Source organism: Macaca nemestrina, chromosome 12 (assembly GCF_043159975.1).
Source record: "Macaca nemestrina isolate mMacNem1 chromosome 12, mMacNem.hap1, whole genome shotgun sequence".
Classification (NCBI taxonomy): domain Eukaryota; kingdom Metazoa; phylum Chordata; class Mammalia; order Primates; family Cercopithecidae; genus Macaca; species Macaca nemestrina.
Window position 1 is genome coordinate 9775860 of NC_092136.1, and position 26209 is coordinate 9802068.

At 55.3% G+C, this 26209-nt stretch overlaps 1 protein-coding gene across 50 annotated transcripts in view; it reads left to right on the forward strand.

The window, feature by feature from the left end:
• Window positions 1–26209, forward strand: part of LOC105469526 (neurexin 2) — a 117493-nt gene that overhangs the window by 88698 nt on the left and 2586 nt on the right. For 40 of the 50 annotated variants that reach the window (XM_011720642.3, XM_071074369.1, XM_071074370.1 and 37 more), the window contains 4 exons: window positions 4448–4619; window positions 8455–8544; window positions 11942–12267; window positions 14655–14733. In XM_011720642.3, coding sequence (XP_011718944.1) covers window positions 4448–4619; window positions 8455–8544; window positions 11942–12267; window positions 14655–14733 — 667 coding nt within the window. The remainder of the gene's footprint in view (window positions 1–4447; window positions 4620–8454; window positions 8545–11941; window positions 12268–14654; window positions 14734–26209) is intronic. The other 10 variants (XM_071074373.1, XM_011720647.3, XM_011720644.3 and 7 more) reach the window with 1 other exon arrangement.

The window sequence follows — 26209 nt, forward strand, 5'->3', positions numbered from 1 at the left end:
CAGCTCCCCACTCCCCGAGACCACCTGTGTTTTCTGACCTTCCTAAAAGTAGTCAAGGGCCTCTTTGGCCCTTCCAGGCCATTCTCCTGCAGCCTTCAGAGGTGTCCCACATTTGTGACTTCCCCCAGGCTGCTGCCTGCTCACTCCTAGACCAGCTAGGCCAGCCCACTGTGTCCTGCACCTGTTCTTGCCCCTCCTTCATACCTACCTGCCCCAGGGCAGCCTACCCTTGCAGCTTCATCTTGCCTCTGGATTCTGCCCCTTTGCCCTCCCAGCAGCCCCCTTACCCTGTCTCCCTTACTGCCTCTCTAGCCAGGTTCACTCCTCACTAACCCCTTGGCCCAGCCCCACATCCCCAACCTGACCTCGGCTCCCACCTTGCTCTGCCTTTCTCTGCTCAGCTCCACCTGTGGCCCTAGCCCCTCCCTGTGTCTGCTCCCTGCCTTGACCTTGGTTCATTCCCAGGGTCTCCCTCTGGGCCTCCTACCATATATGCAGCTCCTTGACTCACCATTTTGAGTCCTGTCGAACTCTAGTCTGCAAGTGGCCCCTTTTCTTTCCCTGCCCTTTCCTCCATCTCTGGCTCTGCCCTACACCCTTCCCTATGACCTCTGGTATTGCTCCATTTCATTTCTGGTCTCAGACTCTCGCCTGACCCCTCCTCACAGTCCTCAATCCCGAGCCTCTGCCCTCAGTCTTCATCTGTACATTTCTGGTCCCTAACAGCCACCTTGTTTCCCTGCCTGTATTTCACATGCTCACCCTGGCCAGGACCCCTGTGCTGTGGGGATCAGGCAGGCTGGCCAGGCTCTGTGGGCTGGAAAGCTCTGGGTGAGGGGCCCCTGGCTTTCAGGAGGGCATAGTTAGTTGGAAGGGGAGAGAGGAAGCCAGGGGAGAGGCTTGTTTGGGCTTTGATTTCTCCGCATCTGCTTGGGAATGCAGCCACTGGCCTTCATTACACAATAGCTTTTAAGCATCCCAGGTCTGCACCCCACCCCACCCCAACACCAGGGCGTGAAGGAAGGAGCATGAGGGGAGACTTCCTGTAGGCAGAGCAGAGCTGGGGTGGAAGTGGCAGTGGATGAGGAAGGGGTGCAGAAGGAGGACTAGCAAGCAGGACAGCAGTCAGGCCCAAGAAGAGGCCTGGAAGTTCTGTACCTGTGTCAGCAGAACAGGCAGTTATCTAGAACGGTGAGAGGCATCCGGCAAGTGAGAGACAGTGTGGCTGTAGACGACAGTGTGGGACTAGATGCACCGTGATGTGTGTCAGGAGTGATGGCTGTGACAGTGGGGGGTGAAGACAGAGACTGGGTCTCATGATTTCTGATGGAGTGTATCTATAGATGTGTATTTCCCCATGAAGTGGTGTTTGCAGTTGTTTCAGTTGCCTTTCTGGGTGGTGGGATGTGACTGGGTTTCCCTGTGTCCTCTGTGAGTGAGGGCTTCTCCTTCTCTCTCTTCTCCCTCATGCGAAGCTCTGCATGGCTTGCCACTTCCTTGCTGTCTTTGTGCAAGTCACCACAGCTGTCTGAGCCTCAGTTTGCCCATCTATGGAGTGGCATGGGAAGAGGACAGAGGGATGTTGTGAGGTTGAAGGAGATCACGTATGTGAAGCACATAGGGAGCATGCTGTGTTAGCTAGTATCCTGACCATCTCTGATCAGCTACCTGGGCAGGACTGTGTACCTCTGTGCCTGTTAGGTTAGGGCACAGGGCTCCCTACTGAGGAGAAAAGGTAGGGGGATCAGGGTGTGAGGAGAAGGGATTTCCTCCTTTTCCCTCCCAACAGTTGTGCACAGGCCTTACTGGTGCAAGGCTATGGAGGAACAAGTACTGGTGCCGGGTACTACAGAGGTCAGGGAAGATGGGAGTCTGCCCGAGGGTGGAGAGGCCTGGCAAGGGTGAGGGGCCATGAGAGGAGCCAGCCATGAGGTGCGAGTTGGGCACCAGATGGGCTGAGGCCCCCTGGGGGCAGCCCCCAAAACCCTTCCTTCCCTGGTGACACATCAGCTCCCACTACAGCGTCAGTAGCAGCTCTCAGAGAGTGGGGAGGCGGCAGCAAAATAAGAGAAAAGCAATTTGACGTTTCTAATAAAGCGTCGCTCCACTTTGCCAAATTAATTTTGACTCCCATAATTATTTGCTGTAGGAGCGGCTGCGTTCTCCCCACCGCCGCCTAATGAGGTAATTGGGGAATTAGGAATTAATGACTTTAACAGAAGTGACAACTGACTTCACACTGGGAGAGGCTCTGGGGAGCTGCCTCTCCCCCGGAGTGCAGGGCCCTGAGCTTGACTGCCTCCTAGAAACCCAGGTGTCCTGCCTCCCAGCTCCCTGGCCGGCTCTCTGCCAGCCTGGCTCCCAGACCGCATGTGCTCCTTGACCACCATCACTGCCTGGGCTGAGCCTGTGGGGAGAAATCCTCAGAGGAATCCAGGGAGCTGATGCTATTCTGGGTGATATTATTACTAACAATAGTACCGAGGAGGATCGACTGTTCCCTTCCCGTGTGTGGGGAGCAGATGATCAGCCCGTCTCCCTGGGGATGTTGTCAGTCTGTGGGTGGTGGATGGGTGGGACTTGCTAATACTCTTTTTAGGCAAGCCCAGCCTCAGTTTCCCTGCTTTACTGCATCTGAGGAGAGAGGCTGCATGCATGTATGACTGTGTGCATGCATGTGTGTGTTAGCGTGCATGCATGCATATATGTATGTGGTTTTCCCAGGTTCTGAGAAGGAGACAACTGGACCCCACAAGTGGGAAGGGATAGGACATGGGTCTTCTGAGCCACAGCTGCAAACCTTGTCCCCCAACTCTCTCTGCCAAACCCTAACCCTTGCCCCATCTGTGAGCCACCCCTGCCAACACCCCCAGTGCCACCAAGCCTCTCGGCTCTGCTAGATGCAGGAAAGAGGTGGCAGCTGAATGTTCCACATGTCCAGGTCATGGGGCAGTCTTTCAAGAAGATCCCAAGAGTGTAGTGTGTTTCTATGGTGATGGGCTGGTGTAGTGTGTTTCTATGGTGATGGGCTGGGTGCCTGAGAGTGTGTGAGCCAGGGGGTCTGAGTGAACCTGTGTGAGTGTCTGTTCCCTGTGGGAGGAGAGCTGAGACCGCATTCAGGAGTGCTGCTGGGAGGTTCAGGGAAATGAAACAGGGGCTCAGGCTTAGTGCCCGGTGGGCCTTCAATGGTTTTTAGATGCCTTTGGTCTTGAAGGTAGGTTGGCTTCAGCAGCCTCTTGGATCATCCCACACCCCCACCTCTTTGAGTCAGGGTCTTCCTAGGCTGGTGGGCAAAGAGAGAGAACACTGGCTTTGAAGTCAGACTAGCTGGGGTTCAAATCTGGGGCTTCCTTCTCATGAGCTGCAAGATTTTGAGATGTTATTTAACTATGTTGAGCCTCAGTCTCTTTCTTGATGAAACGGGGAGCTATGAGCTTCTTCAGCGGGTTGGTGTGGGGAAGAGAGCATGCATGTACAGTACCCACACAGGGCCTGGCATGATTTAGGTTTCAGTGAAGCCCTCCCTCTCACTCTAGCACCACAGACAAAACTCTTCCTGGGCTGATCCTGGGTTGCCTTTGCAGGGTGTACCATGGGCCTGGGTCCCAGAGATTGCTTAGGTTCTTTCTCCCCTTCTCCAGGCCTCTGTCCCTGTCTGTACTCTGCCTGTCCTTCCCCAGCCCCTAGCTCCAGTCCCTACCCCGACACCCCCATGATCCCCTTTCTTGGTCAGTCTAGCATAGTTTGTCCGTCAACTCTTCTGGTGTCCATCCCACCATACACACAGTCCACACCCCCAACCTCTACCCCCATGGCTGCAGAGGGGCCACCCCCATACTCAGAGCCTGACCTACTTTGGGCCTGAGAGGCTGCCAGGAGAGGCATGCTAATGCCCTGGTGTGGGTGGGAGCACCCTGGGGGCCTGCCTGGTGCAGAGCATACTGGGGAGGAGAGGCTGGAGGCTGGGGACTGGGGAGGGGCTGGGGATCAGACCTTCCTCTGGCAGAGGCCAGCTTCTGTGGACTTATCTGCTGGTCTTGCCTTAGGGAGGCCTCTGCCCTCTATACCCCGAGCTGGTCCCCAGCTTGGCCCAATCACCCCTGTCTGGGCCCAGTGGCCTTTGCACAGAGTAGGTGCTCTATGAATATTTGTGAATATCCAGGACAAACCAAAAGGCAAGAGACAGGTGTGGTTAGTCTAAGGTGCTCCAGGCCCAGGATCTGCACCCCACAGTGTCTGCCCCCACCTCCAGCCTCAGGTTACTCCCTTGCATGTGGGGAAGGGTAGCCAGCCTGCCCACCTCCTCCAGTGGTTGAGACCTGGGAAACGTGACTTGTAAAGCTGTAAAGTGCTGCGGAGCTGGGCTAGTGGTGGCCACAGGAGTAGCCACTGCAAGGGATGAATGGTTGCTCCCTCTGGTGGCTGACCTCCACCTCCCTGTCCCCAGGACCAGGGCACCGTGGGGGTGATCTTTAATGTGGGCACGGACGACATTACCATCGACGAGCCCAACGCCATCGTAAGCGACGGCAAATACCACGTGGTGCGCTTCACTCGAAGCGGCGGCAACGCCACCCTGCAGGTGGACAGCTGGCCGGTCAACGAGCGGTACCCGGCAGGTAGGCGGCGCGGGCCCGCGGAGGAGGCACGGTGGCGGGGCGGGGCGGGTGGCGGCCTCTGGGCGGGTGGGTAGGAGTGCGGCCGCACCGGGGCGGGGCCAAGCGGCTCTGGGGCGGTGCGGGGCTACTGGAGAGACTAAGCTTGTGAGGCGGGACTAGGGCAGGGGCGGGGCTAGGAAAAGTCGGGATTTGTGAGGGCGGGGCGAGACCTTGGTGGTGCGAATGCGCCCCCTATAGGGGAAGGTGCAGGGCTAAGGTGGGAAGGCTGCAAGGCTAGGGTCCAGTTTGGGGGTGGGGGGAGAAGAGGAGGGAGGGGAGAGGTGAGGAGAATCTGATGCGACTGAGGAAAGGGTGAGTTCAGAAATGAGGGAGACAGATGCAGAAACAGGAGAGAAAATCCAGAAGTAACATAAAACGTGTCTTGGCAAGGAGACAGGGCTGTTACCAAGGGCAGAGCCAAGGAAAGAACCAAGGTCCTTATAAAGAGCAAGTCAGAGATCCACTTAGGAGATCCACTTAGGAGATCTAACGAAGGAAGAGAAGTAGCCACGGAGACTCAGAGTGAAGGACCCCAGTGTCCAAGTCAGTGAGGGACATGGTGAAAGGAAGGGAGACACAAGTGACAACAAAAATGAAACACAGGGTCATGTGCATTCAGCAACCTTTGTTGACAACCTGTTTAGGCATCAGGGCTTGTGCTAGGTCCTGGGGACTCAGTCCCTGCTTGCAGGGAGCCTTGAGAATGCAAACAGACCAAGTTCGACAGGGTGACAGCTGTGGCGGCCAAGGACAAACCAAGGTCTGAGGAGTGCAGGAGAGGGACAGAGATGAGGACATGGGGGAAATGAGGAGACAGAGACTGGAAGATGTTGAGGGAGGCAGAGATAGAGCCTCAGAATGAGAGGAAACCGGAGGGGAAGCAATGGAAAGATAAGGAGATAGTACTGAACTATACGCAAAGACAAGGAGAGATGTGGAGAGGTAGATGGAGATGCTGACATGCAGGCCCAGGGAGAGAAGAGGTGGACAGAGCCTTGGAAGGGAGCGGAGGAGAGCCCCAGCATGGGAGATAAAGAGGGAGTGGAAACAGAAACACTGCAGGGAAAACTGCAGAAACACAGAGATGCTGAGATACTGTCTGAGCGACATTGCAGTCAGGGCCTGACTGAGAAGTGGAGTGAGCATCTGCGACCTCCATCACTCTCCCAAGCGGAGAGACAGCCAGGCTGAGGCGGAGAAGCTGCCCCATGCTGACTGCAAGGGGTAGGGGCAAAAGGCCAATGTGGAAACCTTCATGGGCTCACCTATGCTGGAGTAAAGATGCCAGTACAGGCTTATGACACCAGTTATGCAGGCTTGTACCCAGACATTTCTGGAAAGTCCCTGGAGATAAAGAGGCCCACGTGGCCCCCTAATACCTACAGAGGCTGATGTACACACAGGTCAACCTTAGACATATGGACAACTGCAGACATTCGTATGGTCAGACAGACACATGAAAAAGCAGCTCTGCAGAGGGATGCCAGCCTACATCAAGGCCCTGGGTACATGTAGGGACACTCAAGACCCACCAACCCTCCTACACTAAATTCCACTTACCCCCCGCGCCCCGCAACAAGCCAACACTGACAGCTCTGGCTGCGTAGGCATGATCCCTGTGGGCAGCAGACTTCTCTCATTCTCCGACGCACACACACTAGGGCAACCTTTGTAGCAGTGATGACATTGGCCTGTGCTGGATAGGGCTGGGCTCAGAAGCATGAAGGCCTCACCATGTCAAGCCAGGACTTGGATCTAGAGCTTCTCCCCTTGGGGCCCAGCAGGCCACCAGTCAGGATGGAAGAATTATTCCTGCTCTCCTCTCCTCAGGGACCCCTGACTAGGGGTGAGGAAAGGCTGCTGGGTGCCCCTTGCCTGTAAAGGGGAGTAACATGAGGGCCTGGTGGTTGCCTTTGTGTACTGAGGGCAGATCCTGAGCAATACCAGCAGGTCAGATCAGCAGTATGCATGGGCCCGGAGAGGGGAGACCCTCTGACTCTTTGAGAGCACAGAGACACAGCCCATGGATTCTGAGTCAGAAGGACCTGGGTTTTAATCCTGGATCTCCCACTGGCAAGTGTGTAACCTTGGACAAGTCATCTAGCCTCTCTGAATCTCAGTTTCCACCTCTGAAAGGTGACAATACTTACCTCATAGCAATACTGTGAGAATGTCATTAAACGCTAGAATGGCATGGCATAGCAAAGGTGCTCAATAAATAGGACTTTTGTTAGAATTTTTATATACTCAGCCTCCCTCCAGGCAGATGTACATTCTTCTCTTCCTCTTGGAGACACACACACAGGATTGAATGATCTGTTTTTAATTTAAACACAAATGTCCTGAATCTATAGGGAAAGCAGAATCTCCTTGCCTCATAAGCACCTAAGGAGGCACCATCCATACCCATATGAACACGTCGTGTGCACCTTCATGGGAGGTGTACCTAGGCAGGCCCAGGCCCGGGTCTCTGGGCAGGTGAGCGCAGCTGTGCAGTGAGAGATGACAGGAAAAGCCTCCTGGCCCCACCAGTGTGCACTGAATAGTTTGTCAGTGGCTTAAATGGGAGGAGTGGCCAGATTCTCAAAGGAAATCAGTTCCCTTTCCACTGCTGCAGACCGGGATCACCCACAGCTCACAGAGGAGCACAGATCCTCTCAGGCGCACTGACGAACCCCTTTCCACATAGGCTTGTATGCACACACACACATTCACACACATTCCCCTTCCCAGTCTCCAGGGGCTGGAGATTGGTGAGCGGAGAGAGGAACAGGTGGGTATCCCAATGGACAGCCAAGCTTGGAAAAGAGATGGGGGCTGGAACTAGGGGGAGGAGCCTGGAAAAGAAAGGCTGAGGGCCTGGCAGGGTGAGCAAGATGAGGTCCTGAGACAGCAAGGAGAGGAGACTGGGCTCTGAGCAGAAAATGGTCAAGGTGCATTCAGGGCAGAGAAGGGTGCAGAGAAGGGTGGCGGGGGACTGTCTGCAGGGGAGGAGAAAGGGGCCAAAGAGAAGGTGAGAAGGGGAAGAGGGCTGCTGGATGATGGTCCAGCTCCCACACCACACCTGTAGCGGCTGCCCAGTAGAATGGGAGCCCTGACCAGGGTGAGGAGGCCTTGCAGGGAGTGCAGTGGTGGGGTTGGGAGCAGGAGGGACTTAAGGGGGACGGTGGTGGTGGGGTCAGGGGTGTGGTATGAGATGGAAATTGAGGGGAAGCTGGGAGTGGAGCACGAAGGTAAAAGGAGTTGAGGTGGCCTGGAGAAGTGGTTTAAATCTCACTGTTCAATGCGCGTGCTGGGTGGCCCCCTAAATGCCGCATAAACCCCGCTTAACCCATCCCTCCCACTTCTAAACCGCCCTCTAAACACAGGAACCAGCTGGGCCACTGATGCCTCCCTCCCCCAACTTAAACCTGCTAAATGCCCCTCCCCTGCCCGCCCCCCCCCCACTTTGGGATGGGGAAGGAAGGGGGCCACAGCAGCTTAACCACAGATAAACCTGTTTAACCTCTGACCTTTGACCTTCCAGCTCCCTTTCTTTTGTGTCCCTTTCCTTTTCTTCTTTTCTCATCTCTTTTGCTTTGGGTTGCTCCTGCCCCCAGGGTGGGGCTGGCTCTGAACCAGAGCCTAGGGAGGGGGTCGAGGGAGAAGAGGGGCCCAGCGTTTCTTTTCCTCCCTTCCCCTCTTTCTGTGGATGTTGCTGCTTACTCTGAGTCTCCTGAGGATTGCATAATTACTTTTCTAACTCCTTTGGACTTCGCCGCCTGAGAAACCTACTGTCTTTCTAAACTTTTCCAAGGAAACTTTGATAACGAGCGCCTGGCGATTGCTAGACAGAGAATCCCCTACCGGCTTGGTCGAGTAGTAGATGAGTGGCTGCTCGACAAAGGTAATTAACCAGAATTAATTAATTAATTAATTAACTTTAAAAACACTATCTTAAAGGTGCAGAGCTCTCTCTTTCCCCCTCCATGCCTTCACCAACGCCTACCCGCAAGTGAAGGGACAATTGGCTAGCCAGAATGCTCCCTTCCCCTTTGGAGTCAAGGGTCTGTCTGTGCATTTCAGAGTGGTGATTTTTGGGGTAGGAGTGGGGTTTTTCCTTAGAAGTAGGGGAAGTCTTGTTCTCTTTCTAAACCTGGGATCAACTACAGTAATCCACAAGATCCCTACCATGGGAGCTCCCCACTGCGATCCCAGCAGTAAATCACAAGCAGGCTGGGAATGCAGGTTGTAGAGTAGGTTCCCTCTGCCCAGAATCATCTCGGAGGCTTGGTAAAGGGCCAACGGAGGGCCACAGAGCATGCAGAGGCAGGAAGCCTTTGGGAAGCAGGAAGGCTGACCTGAGGAGGGTTAGGAAGGCTTCACCAGAGCCATGTGAGGAGAAGAGAGAAGAGTGGGGGCCTCAGATCCTACTGGAAGACCCCCAAAGAGAGTGCTGTGGGGCTGCTGTCTCTGGAACAGGCCCAACTTAGTCCAGAAGGCCTCTGAGAAGTTGAGGAGAGACTAAGGGAGGTGGGGCAGGAGGTGGTGGGCCCATAGAGATTTCTACTCCTGCTTGGCTGATGAGGAAGACCGAGCAAGACCTTTTGAGGCCTGAGTGTGGTGAGGTGTTGCTGGGTGTGATAGAGAAGGCTTCTTGTCACCAAGGGAAGTTGGGGACCAAGGGCAAATCCATCCCATTCCCTTTTGCGGGGGCGGGGGGGCGAGCTCTGTACCTCTAAGGCTAAACTCTAAGGGGGAAGTAGAACTGTTAAACCTCCACTTAACCAGCTGATAACTGCGCTTTTAAATGTCCACTGGGGCCTTCCCCAACTAAAACCCCCAAATGTAACTTCTAGCCCCCCATGCCTGTGGGGCCTAAACCTGCTGATAACCAGATGTGATAAACCCATAACAGGACAAAAAGTTAAAGGGACTGTAACACACATCGCTAAAACCTACAGCCCCCAGCCACACTGGGCTGCTCTCTCCAGCGGGGTGAACTTTAACCCTTTGAGGAGTTCATGGCGGATGGGGCCAGGGGCCACAGGGACCAAGTTTGATAACACTGTGGCTTCCTCTCCATTACCCACCTCCCTCTTCCAGAATCAGAGAGGCCAAGGGAGCAGCCTGGGCTGAGGCTGGGACAACTTGTGACCCCAATGGCAGGGAGAGTTGGACAGGCCCTACTGGGGGGTGGGGGAGGAATTGTGGTTTAGATGAAGGAGAGCCGGGACCCTCCTTCCCCTTCTCCTTAGATCTGACTTTCCTCTTCTAGAAAATAACCGATTGGACTAGAGAGGTAGTTCCCAAAGTGTGAAAGAAGGAACTCGCTTTTTGTGGACTTAGCCAAGTACTTCCCCTTTCTGAGGCTCAGCTCTCTCCTTGGTAAGATGGGACAGTGATGGTTACTCAGCCCACCTCACAGGCATGTTGTGAGGGTGAGAGGAAAGAAACATCAGGAAAGTATCCCAGAACAAGGTCTGGGGATGCTTGGAGGGCGTATTTTATTGTTAGCGCGTGACATATGGTAGGTGCTCAATAAATATTTATTGGATGAATCCATTTTCCAGTTCCAAAGCATGTCCTATGAAACAGTCCCATGAGATGCTTCACAATAGAGAGATTTGTGGTAGAACGAGTTTGGGAAATGCTGAATCCTGTTTCTTCCTCTTGGAGATGCCTATGTGCATTGGTTTAATAAAGACTCTGAAAAGCCCTTGGAGAAAGAAACCTGTTTGATTGTGAAATGTTTGCTTCCCCAACTCATTTGACCACTGAGATCCTTGTCTCCTTTGTTTTCCTCGTGATTCTTGTGTCTGGGGATAAACTTGGATGCAGGGGTCTTCCTGGGCCTCGCTGGGTCTGGCATTCCAGGGCCTGTCCCAGAGCTGCCACCACTGGCCCTCTGCCTCTTGGGCTCTTGGGCACTGGTAGTGGGCGTTGCTGGTCCAGGGGCTATACTTGCCTGAGTGGGCAGTGGGAGGGTGCTGGAGGAGGAAGGAAGACTGAGTGGGGGGCTGGGGAGACACACCAGTGGCCATCATTGGCTAGAGGCTGGAAGGATGTTTGGATGTCCCAGAGGCCTGGGTGTCCCAGAGAACCGGTGTTTCCAAAGAGGTTGTGGGCTTCACAAGTTGGACTCTCCTCAGCCCAGGTTTTGGGGGCAAGGCTTACAGGCACCTAACTCTAAACCAGATATTTAACGAGGCACTAACCAGAGGCTAACAAGGGCTAAGCCAGGTCTAAAACCCCCAGTGCCAGCAGCTGAAGGTTCCGGGGGAGATGGGGCAATGTAGTAGGCCCTCTGCCCAACCCCTCCCCCCCAAAAAAATAAGCAGCACCAAAACCAAAGTTAAATCTAAACTTAAACATAATAAACATCTTTTCTAAAAACCAAACCAAAACAACAAACTCAGAGGGTTAAACCGACCCCCAGATCCACTAAAAACAAACAGAACAGCCCAACCCCACCCAGCTGGGAATTCTGAGGTGTCATACTGCTGAGTGTGGGGTGAGATTGGAGCTGGAGCGGGTTATATTGGCTGTCAGTGAGCGAAGCAAGGTCCCTTTAACATTTTCCATTTCTGTGCTTGCATGTCCAGGTGGGGAGGAAGGGCTCGGCTTACCAGGGCCTGGTCCCAGGCAGTGCTGGGCCTTGGCAGTCGGGGAGAAGAGAGGGGATCCTGGCCAAGGGTCAGAAGGCCTGGTCATAGGCGGGAGGTCAGCCTGGGCAGGTTGCTGCTCCCACACACCATCACACTGTCTCACCTCCTTCTCTGTTCTCACACGCACCGACTCCACCTTGGCCTGGCAGCTACCTCCTCTGTCTCTGCCTCTGTGTCTCCTCTATCTGCCTCTTCCAGGGGCTCCATGGCTTCATGGCTCGGGGCTGGACACTGGGGCAGGATGTTTGGGGAAGCAGAGGGAGAAAATGGGGACGGACTGAGGGAAGAGGATGAAGAGGGGAGATGGCCTTGGAGCTGGAGAGGAGAGGGAATGGGGAAGGTGGGAAGGCTTGCACATGGTGGGAAGGGGGGGCTGGGCTCGTCTTCCCCAGCCCGTGTGTGCCCTGGGTGCCCTCCCCTTCTGGGGTCCCCACCTGGCTGGGCTAGGGGCTGTGGCTGACAAGGACTTTTCCTTTGGTTGTTTGCCCCTTCCTCATTTCTCCCTGTCCCCTCCTCCCTTACTGGCTTCCTCCTCCATTCCTCTTTCCTCTCCTTGGCTTCCTTCTCTTCTTCCTTCCCTTCCTGGTCTCCCCTCACTGCCTGCCCCTTCTCTGTCACCCCCTCCCCTCCCCCAAGGCCGCCAGCTGACCATCTTCAACAGCCAGGCTGCCATCAAGATCGGGGGCCGGGATCAGGGCCGCCCCTTCCAGGGCCAGGTGTCCGGCCTCTACTACAATGGGCTCAAGGTGCTGGCGCTGGCCGCCGAGAGCGACCCCAATGTGCGGACTGAGGGTCACCTGCGCCTGGTGGGGGAGGGGCCGTCCGTGCTGCTCAGCGCGGAGACCACGGCCACCACCCTGCTGGCTGACATGGCCACCACCATCATGGAGACTACCACCACCATGGCCACTACCACCACGCGCCGGGGCCGCTCCCCCACACTGAGGGACAGCACCACCCAGGTGAGGCCCCACTCTGGCTGGTGGATTAGGGCAGGGATAGGTGGGGATGGAGCTGATATCTGCATAGCTACAGTAGTGGTGCCTAGAGTGAGGATCCAAGGGGTCTGTTGGGATCCTGGAGGCTGCTGTCTCTGACTTTATTGCCATGGTAATGGGCAAGGTCACCTTTCAGGAAGTGGCTTTCACCCTAATGACCAGGCATCTTGTGATGTGGGGGTGATCACTATTTCTAGAGGGACCATCCCCAGAGTTGGGGAGGAGTTTGATGGCCCAGTTATATGAGAGAAGATCACCCTACCTAAGAGAGATGAAGTCTGGACTCGGGGTGAGAGTGGGATGGCTCCTTCTGCTTCTCCAGTGAAGGCCATGCCTAGTGTTCTGTGTGGGCAGAGAGTGGGAGATGGATAGTACCAGGCTGGCCTTGCTGTGGGCGGGGGTGACAGCATGGGAGGGCTGGGTGCAGTCACCTGGCATGGGCAGCCCCTCTCCAGAGGCTGGTGGAAGCTAGGAGGAGCCTCTCCTTGTTTTCTGGGTTTCCTACAGTGGGAAAACCCTGACTGCAAGTTCATTGCCTTCACAAGCCCTCTCCATGTGACCGTGAGCAGGCACCACAACTCAGGCAGCTTCGGTGTCCTCTCCGTCTGTGCGTCTGAGGGAGTCTCAGGGCAGACAGTTCCCTGGTGCTCACCCCACCTGCTGATCTGGATGGCCCCAGCTGCCTAGTCCCAGGCTTCCTGCAACACAGACTGGTGGGGAGGAGGGGCCTTGAAGCACATGGAGCTCACCCCACCTTCTCAGGTGTTTCCTGGGTCAGGTCAAGCCCTAGTGATAGGGCAGGACTGGAGGGGCCTGCACCCGGGGAGTGGGGCTCTGCTGGAGCAGGACTTGCCTGTGTGGCTTCCTGAGGCAGCCCAGGCTGGGCTGTTTTCTAGTTGTTGCCTCCAGTGCCTGCTCTGACCTTTAGCACAGGGAGGGCTCACACCTGGCATGAAGGCCTTTTTTGGCCACCCCTTCTCTCCCCATCACCCTGTCTGGCAGCCTGTGGCTGTTAAGTACTCTCTGTCCTTCTAGGGTGAGGGCAGGATCTGGGGGTGGCCATGAGGATGTGCCCCTCCCTCTGTCACCAGTCTGTCTTCAGCTTCTCCTCTGAGGGGTGGGCTCCATGTGCTTTAAGGCTCCTCCTCCCTGCCAGTCTGTGCTGCAGGAAGCCTGGGACTAGGCTAGCTGGGGCCATCCAGATCAGAGAGACAAGCCTGTACCCACTTCCTCTCTGCCAAGAAAGCTGAGGGGACCTGAAGACGTTGTCCCTAGGGAGCATGGAGTCCCTCGGGGAAAGGTCTGGGCTCTACCCAAGGCTGGGTACCCACCATGCCCAGTGCCCTTCAAATCGTAGGGGACGAGGGGCTGTCTGGTCTCAGTGGGAGGGTGATAGGCAGATCATCCTGGTGGAAGAGAGAGGTGGGGGTCCCAAGAGTCACTGCTGTGGTGAGGAAGCCCAAGATGGAGGCTGGTGCGGAGGGGGCAAGAATGCAGAAGGGAGCTGGGTCCTCCAGGCACCACCTTGCCCTTGGGTGAGTTAGGGCTGTTGAGTCTGAAGATCAGGGGCTGGGAGGAGGCAGGTTATGACCCGTTCAACCCTGCTCGTCCTTGTCGTTCAGCCTAGCTCTCTCCTCCCCTTCCTGCAGTTTCTCGGGCTCCCTTCCTGCCTGGACTTTAGGTTTCCCTCCTTGGGTCTCCTCCCTCATACCCCTGGGCACCCCCCTCCTCCTTATACTCACTCATCTTGGGGATTCTCTTTCTTTGCAATCAGTAAGAGAGAAAATGCTGACAAAGTGGACTCCTGTTGTCATGGCAACCACAGCCCTAATTATTGTGTGCAGCCGGGCTCTCTCAGCTCCAGGCTCCAGGAAAGGAGGTTGGGAGAGAGATGAGGGGTGATGGGTGGTGAAACTGGAGCCAGGAAACCCCTCCAGGCCCTGGTCGTGTTCTGCCTGTGCTGGCCTCTGCAGGCTCCGCCCCGTAGGGCCTTGCCTCCCCAGCACCCCTTCCCTGAGGCATCCTAGACCCTTTTGCCCAGGCCCTGCAGGTCAAAGTCTGGCATCCACTCTCCTCACTTCCCAGAAATAAAAAGCACCACATGTGCTGTTTCATTGACCCTCGGAAGCCGTGAAAACCTGCAGGGCTGCTGCTGGGAAGTTCCCTGTGCATAGGAGGAAGTGGAGGCCTGAGGTCAGCCAGCAAGAGATGGAAGGGCTAAGACTCAGACCAGGCTGGTCCGTCTCAGCCCAGGGGCATCCTGTGTACCACCATGCACCTCAAGTGGCAGCTGTGGGATCTGCTGACCTGCCTGGAACCTCTCTTTCCCCACCCCTTCTCTCGCCCCCCAGAACACAGATGACCTCCTGGTGGCTTCTGCTGAGTGTCCAAGTGATGATGAGGACCTGGAGGAGTGTGAGCCCAGTACTGGTGAGTGCCTTTCCCCCCTCCCCTGCCCCGGGGCCCTCTGTGACGCTACTGGGAGGGGGGCGACTGTCCCTGCCACCTGGCCCAAGCCCCAGGGCCTGCTGCCAGGCCTTAGCTTTCCCTGATAGTTCCACCTTGCCTAACATCCTCCCAGTCCCTCAGATGCTCTCTGGCAAGATGCCTTTTGGTTCCCAGCCCCTCAGAGGTAGTGAGGTCCTTAGCCTGGGGTCCTGGGGTTGAGAGCCAAGGGGTGCTGGGAGAGAAGGAGGGAGACTTTTCCCTAGAAGATGAGTAACTGCAGCTCCCATGAGTCCCTGGGGTGGGGGAGGGTGAACATGGCTTAGGAACTACAACTCCCATCAGTTCTTGGGTCCAGAATCACAACTCCCGCCTGCTCCTGAGGCCTGGTGCTCTCTAGGCCACTAGTAGAGGAGATCTCTCCTGGATCCTGGGCCTTCCTCTTCTCCTGGGTGTTGGGAGGTGTCCTGTGCTCTTGTCTGAAGGGCTCCCAGAGTGGACACTGCCAGGACTGCCAGGGCAAGGTGAGGCAGTTACTACACAGTGACTGCTCTGAATCTGATAGTGTGCTGGGTGGGAAGTCCCCTCTAGACTAGACTTGTGGTCTCCTGGGGAAGATTAGGGCCTGAGGTCTGGCCCGGATTCTAGTTGGGGAGCTGTGTAGGAGGAGAGCAGGGCTGGGAGGGAAGGCTTTCCAGGGCCTGGGGCACTGGGGCCAGGGAGTGCTTTCTAGGCCTCTGCTTGATACTTCTTGCTGGAGCCAAGAATGCAGCCACAGAGAGAGACCAGGCTGGCAAAGCGGGGGTGGCCTTGAGTGCTGCTTGAGAAGTGTGGGGTGTGGAGTGGTGCAGCGAGTGCCAAGGCTGCTCATTTGAGCAGGTTGGGGGTGGCTGGGAGCAGCTGGGGGAGGGTGGGATACTTGAGGCTGGCAGAGGGAACAGAGAAAGGACTGGATGTGGCCAGATTTCCCAGTGGAGGAGCGTGGGCCTTGGTGGCTGCCAGATGAGTCTGTGGGAGTGGAGGGCCACCCACATTTCTCACTTGGGCTGCTGGAGGCTTCTCCCCATTACCTTGCAATGGGTCGCACCTGGGTTGTTGGTACCAGAAGGCTGGAGGTTGGGGCAGGTGCTTGCGGGGTTGGGGGAGATGATGTGGTCAGGAGGTGGGCAGTATGCCCTGGGTACATCCTGTGAATCTGGCTTGGGGCCTCCCAGCTCCAGAAAAGACATTCAGGCTGAGGGTGGGCCACGATCTTGGAAGGAGTGTGGTTAGAGCAGGACCATAGCATGGCCTGTGGAGCCTTGGGGCAGAGGCTCAGCTTCAAAAACCAAGGGCAGCGGGTTTCTGGGGCACAAGCCCCCAGATCCAGAGGCTGAAGCCCAGTTGCCCTCCATGTCCTCCGAGTAGGCTAGAGCTGAGAGGGGTTATTCCCACGGGCCTGGGCCCAGGGACCTTCAGGGGAGCTGCCAGCTGCTGGGCCAGAAAGGCCTTCCCTTCCATAGCCCAGGGCCTGTGCTTTCTGGGACAGATGCCTTCGTCTCTAGGAGGCCCCTCTGCTGAGTGCTGTCACTTCTTCCCCCAGGGCAATCTTGGCTCAAGGATGCACACTTCAATGCCTCCATTGCTTTGGGGGGCTCTGGGCATCTGGCAGCTTCAACACACAGCACCCCCTGCCCTGCTTTACTGCTCTGAGCTCTAGGCACTTACCGGTGGCTCGTGTGGCCAACACAGCACTGCTTGCGCAGGCCTGCTGGAAGTGGCTGTGATGAGTGGCCCCATGAAAGCTCTGGGATGGGGCTCTGCGGACAATGGTCTTTGAGGGTCCTGAGGAAAGGGCACTGAGTGGCATTACCACATGTGTTCATACACAGGTGCCCATGTTCACACACTCTGGGGCAGGAACTCCTGGGTAACAGGAGGAGTCTCTGCTTTCCCTGCACCCTGCAGAGGGGTATCTGGGGCCAGATGGTCACCATGTAGGGACATGCAGTACACACTGGACCCCACCTGGGCCATACTTTGTCCACCGAAGTTCTAGCCTCCCAACCCTGGCTTGGAGTCTAGTCAAGGGCCTGGGTCTGATGCTGAATGGGTGTATTGGTGGTCTGAACTCTTTTAGGCTGCATTAGGGCAGAGGGTGAGGAGGAGTTGAAGCAGGTGGGTCAGCTGGTTCCCAGTCAGGGATCTGTGAGGTCACTGACTATTGAGCCACCCTCTTGGGAAAAGGGACAAGTAGAGGATGAAGGGTGGAGGAGGTCTAGAAGTCTGGGATAGGGAGGGACTGGTAGCCGTTCCAGCAGCCAGCTTTAAAAATAGGGCCAGGAGGGAGGGCAGAGTGCACTCTGGAATTCCCAGAGGAAACTGCCAGAAGCCACAGCCTCTCCCCCAAGCCTGCATCACACATGCTTACATGTCCACATTTGCACCACTGTGAAAGGTTTAACGATGGATCCTCATCATCCCAATGGGAGGCCAGGCAAGGACCAAAATGACTCCAGGGTCTCCCAGGCTGGTGTAGACCATGCCATGCCCTCCAGAGCCTCTCCAGCCAGTCTCTCCCAGGCCCCAGTGCAAGGAGGCTTTTCTCCAGCAGATGGCCAGGCCTCCCTTGGCTCCAGTGTCAGAGGTGGGGGCAGCCTGGCTGGAGACCCCATGGTGTTTTACCTCTCCTACCTTGCAGATCTTCATCCCTGGGTCTAGGATCATTCCTGCTCGCTCACCTTTCCACTGTTTTCCCTAACCTGGGCTCCTCCACAGACCCTGGCCCATGCTTTCTCCCTTGTTTAGTGAGACCATCATCTACACGGTTATTTTAGCTGAGGTTGGCTTTTCAATGGGAGTGTCTTTAGTGGGGCATGCACCATTAGTAATGTGACCCACTGCTAGTTGTCTCAGCTGGCCCAACCCATACATTGTGTTCTGGGCCTGGCCCCTGAGGGGATCTGACTTTGCACAACCTGAGACACATAGGAAGAGAAGAGCACACACAGGCTCAGACCCACAGAGGCAGTGTCTGTATGCACATGTATGACCAGAGGCACACACACATACAGCCCTGCATATACATTTACAGACCCACCAGCAAGCTCACATGGGCCCACTTCCACACACACACACACACACACACACACATTCAAACCTAGAAGAGCACACACTATTTGTACCTAGGCCAACAGAGGCACACACATGCTTAGACTCCAAGAGACATGTGTGTGCTTATACCCTTCTGAAGTCCATACACACAGATACACACCTGTTGAGACTCACAGAAGCTCAAACTCATGCACACATGCACAGCCTAATGAAAGCACACACATGTACTCAGAGCTACCAACTCTTGCATGTGTGTGCTTAGAGCTCCAGAAATACCCACAGAGGTACTCAGATGCACACGTGTGCACCTACTCAGCTCCCAGAGGTTCACACTTGCGTGTGTGTTCAGTTGCACCAAGGCACACACACACATTGTCTCAAACTTACCAAGGCACTTGACTGTGTTCTGAGCTATGTGTACATGCATGTTCAAACCCACTGAGGCACACTCACACACTACTGACAGCCATGCTGAATGTTCAGAATCACACACACATGTTCAGACCCAGAGACAGACTTGCATATTGCAGACACTCAGGACACACACATCTGTGTTCAGACCTGAGTGTGTGTGTGTATGTGCTTAGGCCTAGTAAGACACATAACTTGTGACACGCCCTTGGACTCACAGATTATACATCTGTGCTCAGCTCAGTGGCACATGTGTACAGATCCACCTGTGTAACACACACAGGTGCTTAGACCACAGAATCCTACACCCATGTTCAGACATGCAGATGTTCACATGTGTTTCAGAACTGCAGAGGCATGTAGGCATGTTCAGATCAGGCAAGTAAGCAGTGTGCTTAGACCCACCATAATGCACATGTGTGCCCACAGGTACTCACAGAAATGCACATCTATGACCAGGCTCACAGAGGTACATGTGTGTGTAAGTTTACTTACCACGATGCACACATCCATATCTGCAGAGGGGTGTACTCATGCACCAACATGTGCATCCAACCCCCAGATGCCCACATGTACACAAAGGTGCACCTAGATAAGACTCACAAGAGTGCAGGTGTGCACATTCTCAGAGGCAGGCTGTGTGCTCAACCTCAGGGGTCTACATACACACACAATTTGTTCGGCTTCACAGACCTGCACTTCTCCCACCAAGCCCACCCCTATAGAAGCTCATATTTCCGTGCACAGCCGAGTGCCACAGTAGTGTACACACACACACACATGCTCACCTGCTGAAACATACATACTGGTTCACACTCACTGAAGAATACATAGGTACACACATACACATAGACCTGCAAGTTCATGTGCTCAGACCTGTACAGAGGTGTAAACACACACACGCACGCACACACACACTCTCGGGCCTCCATTAGCCCACACAGGTGCAGGTGCACTTCTGTGCTCCAAGGTACCCATGCAGTGGCACACAGAAGGGCACACACATATCCTCAGACCTGGAGGGCATGCACACATGTTCAGACACAGTACAAGGCATGCCTGTATGCCTGTGTGCTCCCACTCAGGCAAGTATACACAGTTGTTTAGACCCACAAAAGCACACACATACACACATGTGTATTCAGATTCACCCAGGTCCACGTATGCTCAGACCCACAGAAGCAGCCTTCTGCACTTACTCCATGCAAGCATCCCTCCTGAGGCATTGCCCTCATGCACACATAAATGAGACCCTCAGAGGCACATGCAGGCTTAACTCCACAGAGTCACAGACACATTTGCCCAGACTGGTAGAACCACAGTGTGTTCAGATTCCAAGAGGGTCTCAAGGTAGCACTAGTTGCTATAATGGACAACATGTATTGGTTTAACACATAGACATGTATTTCTCATTCACCTAAGTTATAAACAAGTGTTCCTGATTGTTTTCCAAGTGATGACTCAGGGCTTGGTCCCTCTCCATCTTGCGGCTGCACCATCTTCAACAGGTGACTTCCTGAGTTGCGGTGGCATGGAGTTGTGAAGTGGAAGATTGTATGGGCCAGCTGTGGGAGAGGCTTCCAGGCTCCTGCCCACATTCTGTTGCCTGGAGCTCAGTCATGGGGCCCAACCTAACTTTAAGGAAGGCTGTGAGGTGTGGCCTTGCTGTGCCCTCAGGAGGAAGCAGAAAAAGGTCTGGGGCCCAACTAGTGAATTATTTGTCACTGGCTTGCCTGTGGGTCATCAAGGATCCATGTCACTCTTCCTCACCTCCAGGACACACCCACCCCTCCCCAGGAGACCACCCAAAGTCCCAACCATTAGGGCATTCATCTCAAACCTGATGATGTCTGGGAGATGGTGGCCCTCCACATCCGGTTAAGACCTGACTCCTCTGGAATGGGGACCCATATGTGATCCAGATACCCAAGAACTAAATGGATAATTTATCTCACTGCTCCCACAGCCCAACACACACCCAGAATACTGTGGTGTGGGGCAGAGTCGACAACTGTAATACAACCTCCCATACAAAAAAGGGAAAAATGGAAGACACACAGCAGCCTAGATTCACACAGGCCAATGTGTGCTCCTAGCGCTGAGGAAATCCAGCAGGCAGGCAGGCCAGGCTCTCTGCCCCTGCAGTGGGGGAAATTTCTTCATTAAACCCTGGGAGAGACTCTGCTCTCTGGGGGAGACTCCCCTCTCCTTTGTCTGGGGTCCCTGGCTCTCCCCTCTGGGAAGTTCCTCCCGGTCCTCCCATAGCCATGTCTGAAGTGGGTGTTGGGAACAATATCCTCCTTGGGGGTGCTGTAGCATGATAACCTACCCCTGCTCATGCAGATTTGGGGCCCAAGGGTGGTTTAAGGTTCAAAGTAACCATACCTAGACACAGTTCTCAAGCCTCACTTATTTCCTTGTTGCTCCGCCCCCATGCCTCTTTCTCTTCATACAGTGGTGACTGTCTTGAGGACATTTGAAACAATAGGTGGGAAGTTGGCGGCGGGGGGGTGGCAATCCCTAAATCTGATCCTTGAGCAAGGCTGAGTGTTCTTATTGAGTGAGGGTGAGAAGCTTTACTGCACCATTGTCCCTCAAAGCCTTTTCACTTTTCTCTCTTACTGTTTGGAAGCAGTGGCCTCTTCTGACTCTGGTGGGATACAGATTTCTGGGCTGTCTGTATTCTTTTCACTTCTGCTTGCGAATCAGCCGATTCTTGCCTCCTCGTACTCCTTGCCTCCTTAGTCTCCTCCTTGTACTATGTCACTAAAAGCAGAAAGTAGAAGCCTCATGGTCACTGGCCTTTCCCAGCCCTTTCCCTCAGTGCCCAGAGTCCATAGGCAGTGCCTACCCTTCAGGTCCTCATGAGCAACGGTGCACACCACATGCTTCACCACTGCAGTACGTGGGTTTCATCTTCCCAGCCTCCACGCCTTGGATTGTCACGAGTGCCTTCTCAGGTTTATGTTATCGTGACATCCATTTCTGGTTCCAGTGTCTATATTAGTTAAAGTAACATTTGTTTCTGTAACAGATAAGCCCCGGATCTCCGTAGTTAATTCAAGAGGAGTTTCTCACTCAGGTGCACCCTACCTGGGTGTGGCTGATCAGCAGGTGGCTCTGCTGCAAAGAGTGCTTTAGGAATCCACACTCCTCCCATCTGTGGCACCTCCATTTTCAACCTGTGGTTTCCAACATCACTGTAGGAGAAGGAGCATGGAAGGTGGCACCAGGAGGCTGCTGGGGCACTGGTACGGGCAGTGCCCACTACTCAGTCACACACCAGGCCTACTCACAAGGAATGTCGGGAAATGTAGTCTTACTGCCCAGGAGAAGGGAAAATGAGTTTGGTGAAGGATGCATTCCCTGGGGTGCACCGCTGGTGCTCGGATGCCGTGGTGCACTCACATGTTCTGGGGCACGTTCATATATGCACATGTGCACATAGAACTCAGACCCAGGCTCAGTGGCCGGCAGGCACATGCCAGAGCCAGAGGTCCACGCACTGACATGCACACGCTCATGCTCAGATCCATCTAGGTTCACGTACATGCATGTACACATGTGCTTGGGGCACAGAAACACAGATCCTCTGTGTGTGTGTGCACGTGCATATGCCACAATGTACCATTTTTTTCTTACCTTGAAATACCCTGGCCTCTGCCCTTGCTGTACTGGTGCTTGTGGGTGGTGGAGGGCACCTTCCTTCAGGGCACCATACACAGTGGCACAGATTGCTCTCTGCTCGCACAGGTGAGTAGGGGCTGACATCCGCCCAGAGCTCTGCTTGCCCAGCCGTGTGTCCTGGGCACCAGAACAGGACCGTCCACTGAGAGGAGAGAATGGTTTTTCCAATATTGCATGAAGGTACTGTTTGTGAAGTCATGTACCACAGGGTCACGTCCGCATAGAACTGTTTTTTCTAACCCCCATGAAATGCCCTGTAGGCTGATGGCTTTCTTGCCCCTCACAGCCTGGGCAGGGCCTTCAGCTCACTGCTTAGTCTCAGACATGCTCAACCTCAATTCTAGACTCCCCTTTGGGGGTGGGCACACCTTACTTGGGTGAGAATGGGGTTCTTGGGTAGATTTCCAGGCAGGGGCCTTCTGTTCCCTAAGGGCAGAAGGGGCTAAGTTTGTTGGGCCGGCAGCCCCCAGAGGAAGGAGAGTTGGGGAGGAAGGGGAGATCAGGAATGGCTGGTGGTCTCCCTGGTCAGGGATGGCATTCTCTAGTAAGTGGGACCCACATGCACTGAAATTCAGCTTTTCTTAGGATGCAGAGGAGTGTTGGGTGGGCGGGTGGTGTCTGTGGTAAGTGTGCACCTGTGAGTATTTTCCAAATGCCGCAGCTGCCTGAAGTTGGGGAGAGGCAGGAGGCTGCCTGAGGTCCTACCAAACTCCACTGACTCCTAGGAGCACCCCATTCCAGGATGCATCCTTGGTGTAGAGCTGGACCATGAGTCATTGTGAATCTGCACCCACAAAGCCCAGCAGCACAGGCAGTGGTGGGGCTTTGGGCAGGGAGGAGTCTCTGAGGATTCTGGTCCTCCCCTCCTCCAGGTCCTGCCAAATCCTCGCCAGGACAGCCTCTTCTGATCCTTCCTGAACTGGTGTGTGATCCGGGAAAGCCCAGCACCCTAGGTTAGGTGACTTGACTGCCCCCAGAGCCTAGGCAGGGTTGAGCGAGCCCAGGGAAGGAAGTCCTCATGCATTCTCATGGGTTCTCCAGAGCCTTTTATCTTGTGGAGAGGAAGTGGGGTGTGGGACACTGGGAAGAAACGGAGAGGAAGCCATGTGGAAGACAGAAGCTACCATGAGAAGGGGGGACCAAGGGGAAGTTATGGCAGTGTAGGGGGTGTGTGTGAGGGGAGGACACCTTAGGAGATGGTGCAGTCAAAGCCTTGGGCAGAGAAACCCCAGAGGAGCTGCGGATGCAGGGACAGGACTGGGACCCAGATATGGAGACCAGGAAGCAGCTGGGGTTGGAGGAGCAAGAGGTCAATGTGAGCACGCCTGGGAGGAGTCTGGGGGCAGAGGAAGGCTGCAGAAGGGTGACCCGAGGAGCCTGTGTGTCCCAAGGGCTTAGCTAGCGCAAATGGTTGTAGGGGGCTCAGGCTTGGTAAGACTTGTCTGTGGTCCAAGACCTGAAGCCCCCCATGCCCTAGCCTGACTGGGGGACAGCAGGTTGGTAGAGAGCTGAGCTCTGTGCCCTGATCAGCCTGTCAGCCCCTCTAGGGCAGGATGTGGCCTCAGCAAGGGCCTCCTGGTCTGGTCCTGTGCCCTGGGCCTGGCACTTTGCTGGGGCCCCAACTATGGCCAGCCAGCTTAGGCCAAACCTTGATGCTGGGGTTTCCAGCAGCAGCTGGTGGCCCAGTCTAAGATGGAAGGTGGCGAGCTGGGGTAGGAGATGGTTTGTAGAGAAAGGCTGCCGCCAGGCTGAGCTCTCCACAGTGCCTGCTGCCTAAGAGGGTGGAGGGGGTGGGGTGTTCAGAACTCTGCTGCTCTGGCCTGTGAGAGAGACGCCCACTCCCTTCCCTAGATACCTAGCCTGGCCTGGCCCAGAGGAAATGCCTGAGGAATATTGCTCCCTTTCCCCTGGAAAAGTATAACGAGCCCCAACTCTGTGCCAGGCCCACTGCCGTTGGCCCTTCCCTGGCAGTGAGTACAAAGCCATGCCTCCAGGACAGAATTAGGGTATGGTGTCAGAGGCACTCAGGCAGGGAGCATCCTCTGCCTGGAAGAGGAGGTGTTTGACCAGACTCTGAGATGTCAGCAGGGAAAGGTGTTCTGAATAGAAGACAAAGGTCAGGTAGAGGGCTGGTGGTATGGACCAGCAGGAAGGACCCCAGAGGCACTCAGAGTTCACGCAGGGAGGGGAATCCTGCCATGATTGGGCCCAGGTTACCACCGCTCGAGGGGCTGCCAACCCTCCTGAGAGCTGACAGCTGAGTTTGCCCCTTACCTGGGGACCAGGGTGCTGGCTTTCCTTGTCTGGGTCCCAGGTGGGTACAGGAAGACATCCCACTTGTTTATCCAAAGGCTAGAGGTCCCACGAGAGCCAAGCCTTGGCCTCATCCTGGGCCTGGAGCCCAATACCCCAGTTTTATAGATGAGGAAACTGAGGCCCAGAGACTGGAAGAAAGTTGCCCACAGTCACACAGGAACTCAGAACACCTGTTCTGTCATCCAAGTTCACATCCAAGCCAAGAGTCAAGTAGTCCCAACAGATTCCTGGAGACATTGGGAGGATGACTTAGGCTTTCTTGGGCTTCTCATGAGATCTAACCCTTCCCTGGCCTCACTTACCTTGCTGGGCACCTACACCTGGTAACCTTGGGAAGTCCTGCCCACCCAGGCCTCAGCATTCTTATCCATAATGAGCTGGGATCGATAGTCCCAGCTCCACAAAACATGCTGCTTTGCTCTTAGCTCAAAGGTTTTCACTGTGACTGAGCCTTTGGAGGGCCAGGAGCCCTGGGGTTTCAAAATCTAGGGTGTAGGTGAGCCCCTGGCCAGGGGAGATTGGAGTCTGGTTGGAAGAGCAGCCTGGGGAGCTCAGCAAGGCTTCAAGTTCGATGGAAAGGTCTTGGCTACAGGCTGGCTTGTGTGGGCAAGGACAGCTCTGCAACATTGCTGGAGCTTGTGATCTGAAGGTTGGCAACAGTGTTTGAACTCAGCGCAGAGGTAGAGGGCCATGGGTGGGTGGGGAGCAGGAGAAGACAGACAAGATGTGAAGGTGGAATGTGGCTGGTCTGGCTGCAGTGGGGCTGAAGTGGGGCAGGTGGGACCTGGCAGTGGAGGCCCTGGGGTGCTTTTCCACCAAGAGGCTGAGGGGATTCTGGGCACGATCTAGGAAGACCACACCCTGCAGAGACCAGCGAGAGGCACTCAGATGTTGGCAGGGCTTAGGCTGTGCTGAAGAGAGAGCCAGAGAGGAAACCTCCAGCCCTTGTAAGGCCCAGAGGTGCCCCTGCAAGAGGAGCAAGTCCTCCCACCAGCCACCTAGAGCCAGCCCCAGCTCCCTTCTACCCCAAACCAGGAGGTTGCACTATTTTGCTTTGAGAGGAGGCCCAGGAGGCTGATGGGAGTCACAGTTGTTGACCTAGTGGCTGATGGGAATTGTGGTCTACACTCCTCCAAGGACTGATGGGAGTTATAGTTCTCACCTTTTGGGGGCTGATGGGAATTGCAGTTTCTGCCCACAGGACTCCAGTTATCAGACCTAGAGATGGGGAGACCCGTTCTCCCCTCACAAAGCCCTCCCCACTCATTCCCATGGGCCCTATTTAGCAGGTGCTTCCCTCCCAGATGGCTGTGTATGTATTTTCTTTTCTTTTTTTGCTTTCTTCTTCTTTCCGTTGTTTTATTATTGTTTTAACAATAATAAGAGGGCCAGAGGCAGTCAAGCCCTGGCCAGGTCCTGGCGGCCCATGGGGGTTCTGGGGAGGGGGAGGGGGGAAGTCAGTGGGGGTCAGAGGTGGAGGGTGAAGAATGAGAAAGTTGGGGAGTTAGGTTTAGCTCAGGAACCATGTGTCCCTGCCCACTTCCCTCACTCCTTCCTTGTCCCTCCCCACATCCCTGCCTCTACATGGCTTCTCCCCACCCCTCCCAGAGTCCTATGGGACAGGACTCTGCTCCAATGCATCCGACTCCTCCCTGCCCACTCTTCCTCATGGGCCACCTCACTTCCCACTTTCGATGTCTCCCCTCCCATGGCCACCCTGCAATTAGCCTTCCAAGCTCCCCCCATGGCCGTCCCCTCCCAAGACCTCTCACCCATGTAGCAATCCCTACATGGCTGCCTGTCATGTCCCTACTCTCCAAGCCCTCCTGCCCACTGTTCCTCCCTCCCCCATATGCTGACACCAAGTGGTGGAAACCGCCCCGCAGCCCCAGCCTGCCCTGTGCAGAGTTCAGCTTTGTGTTGAATGAGGGGGAGAGGGACAAGTGAGGGCGGA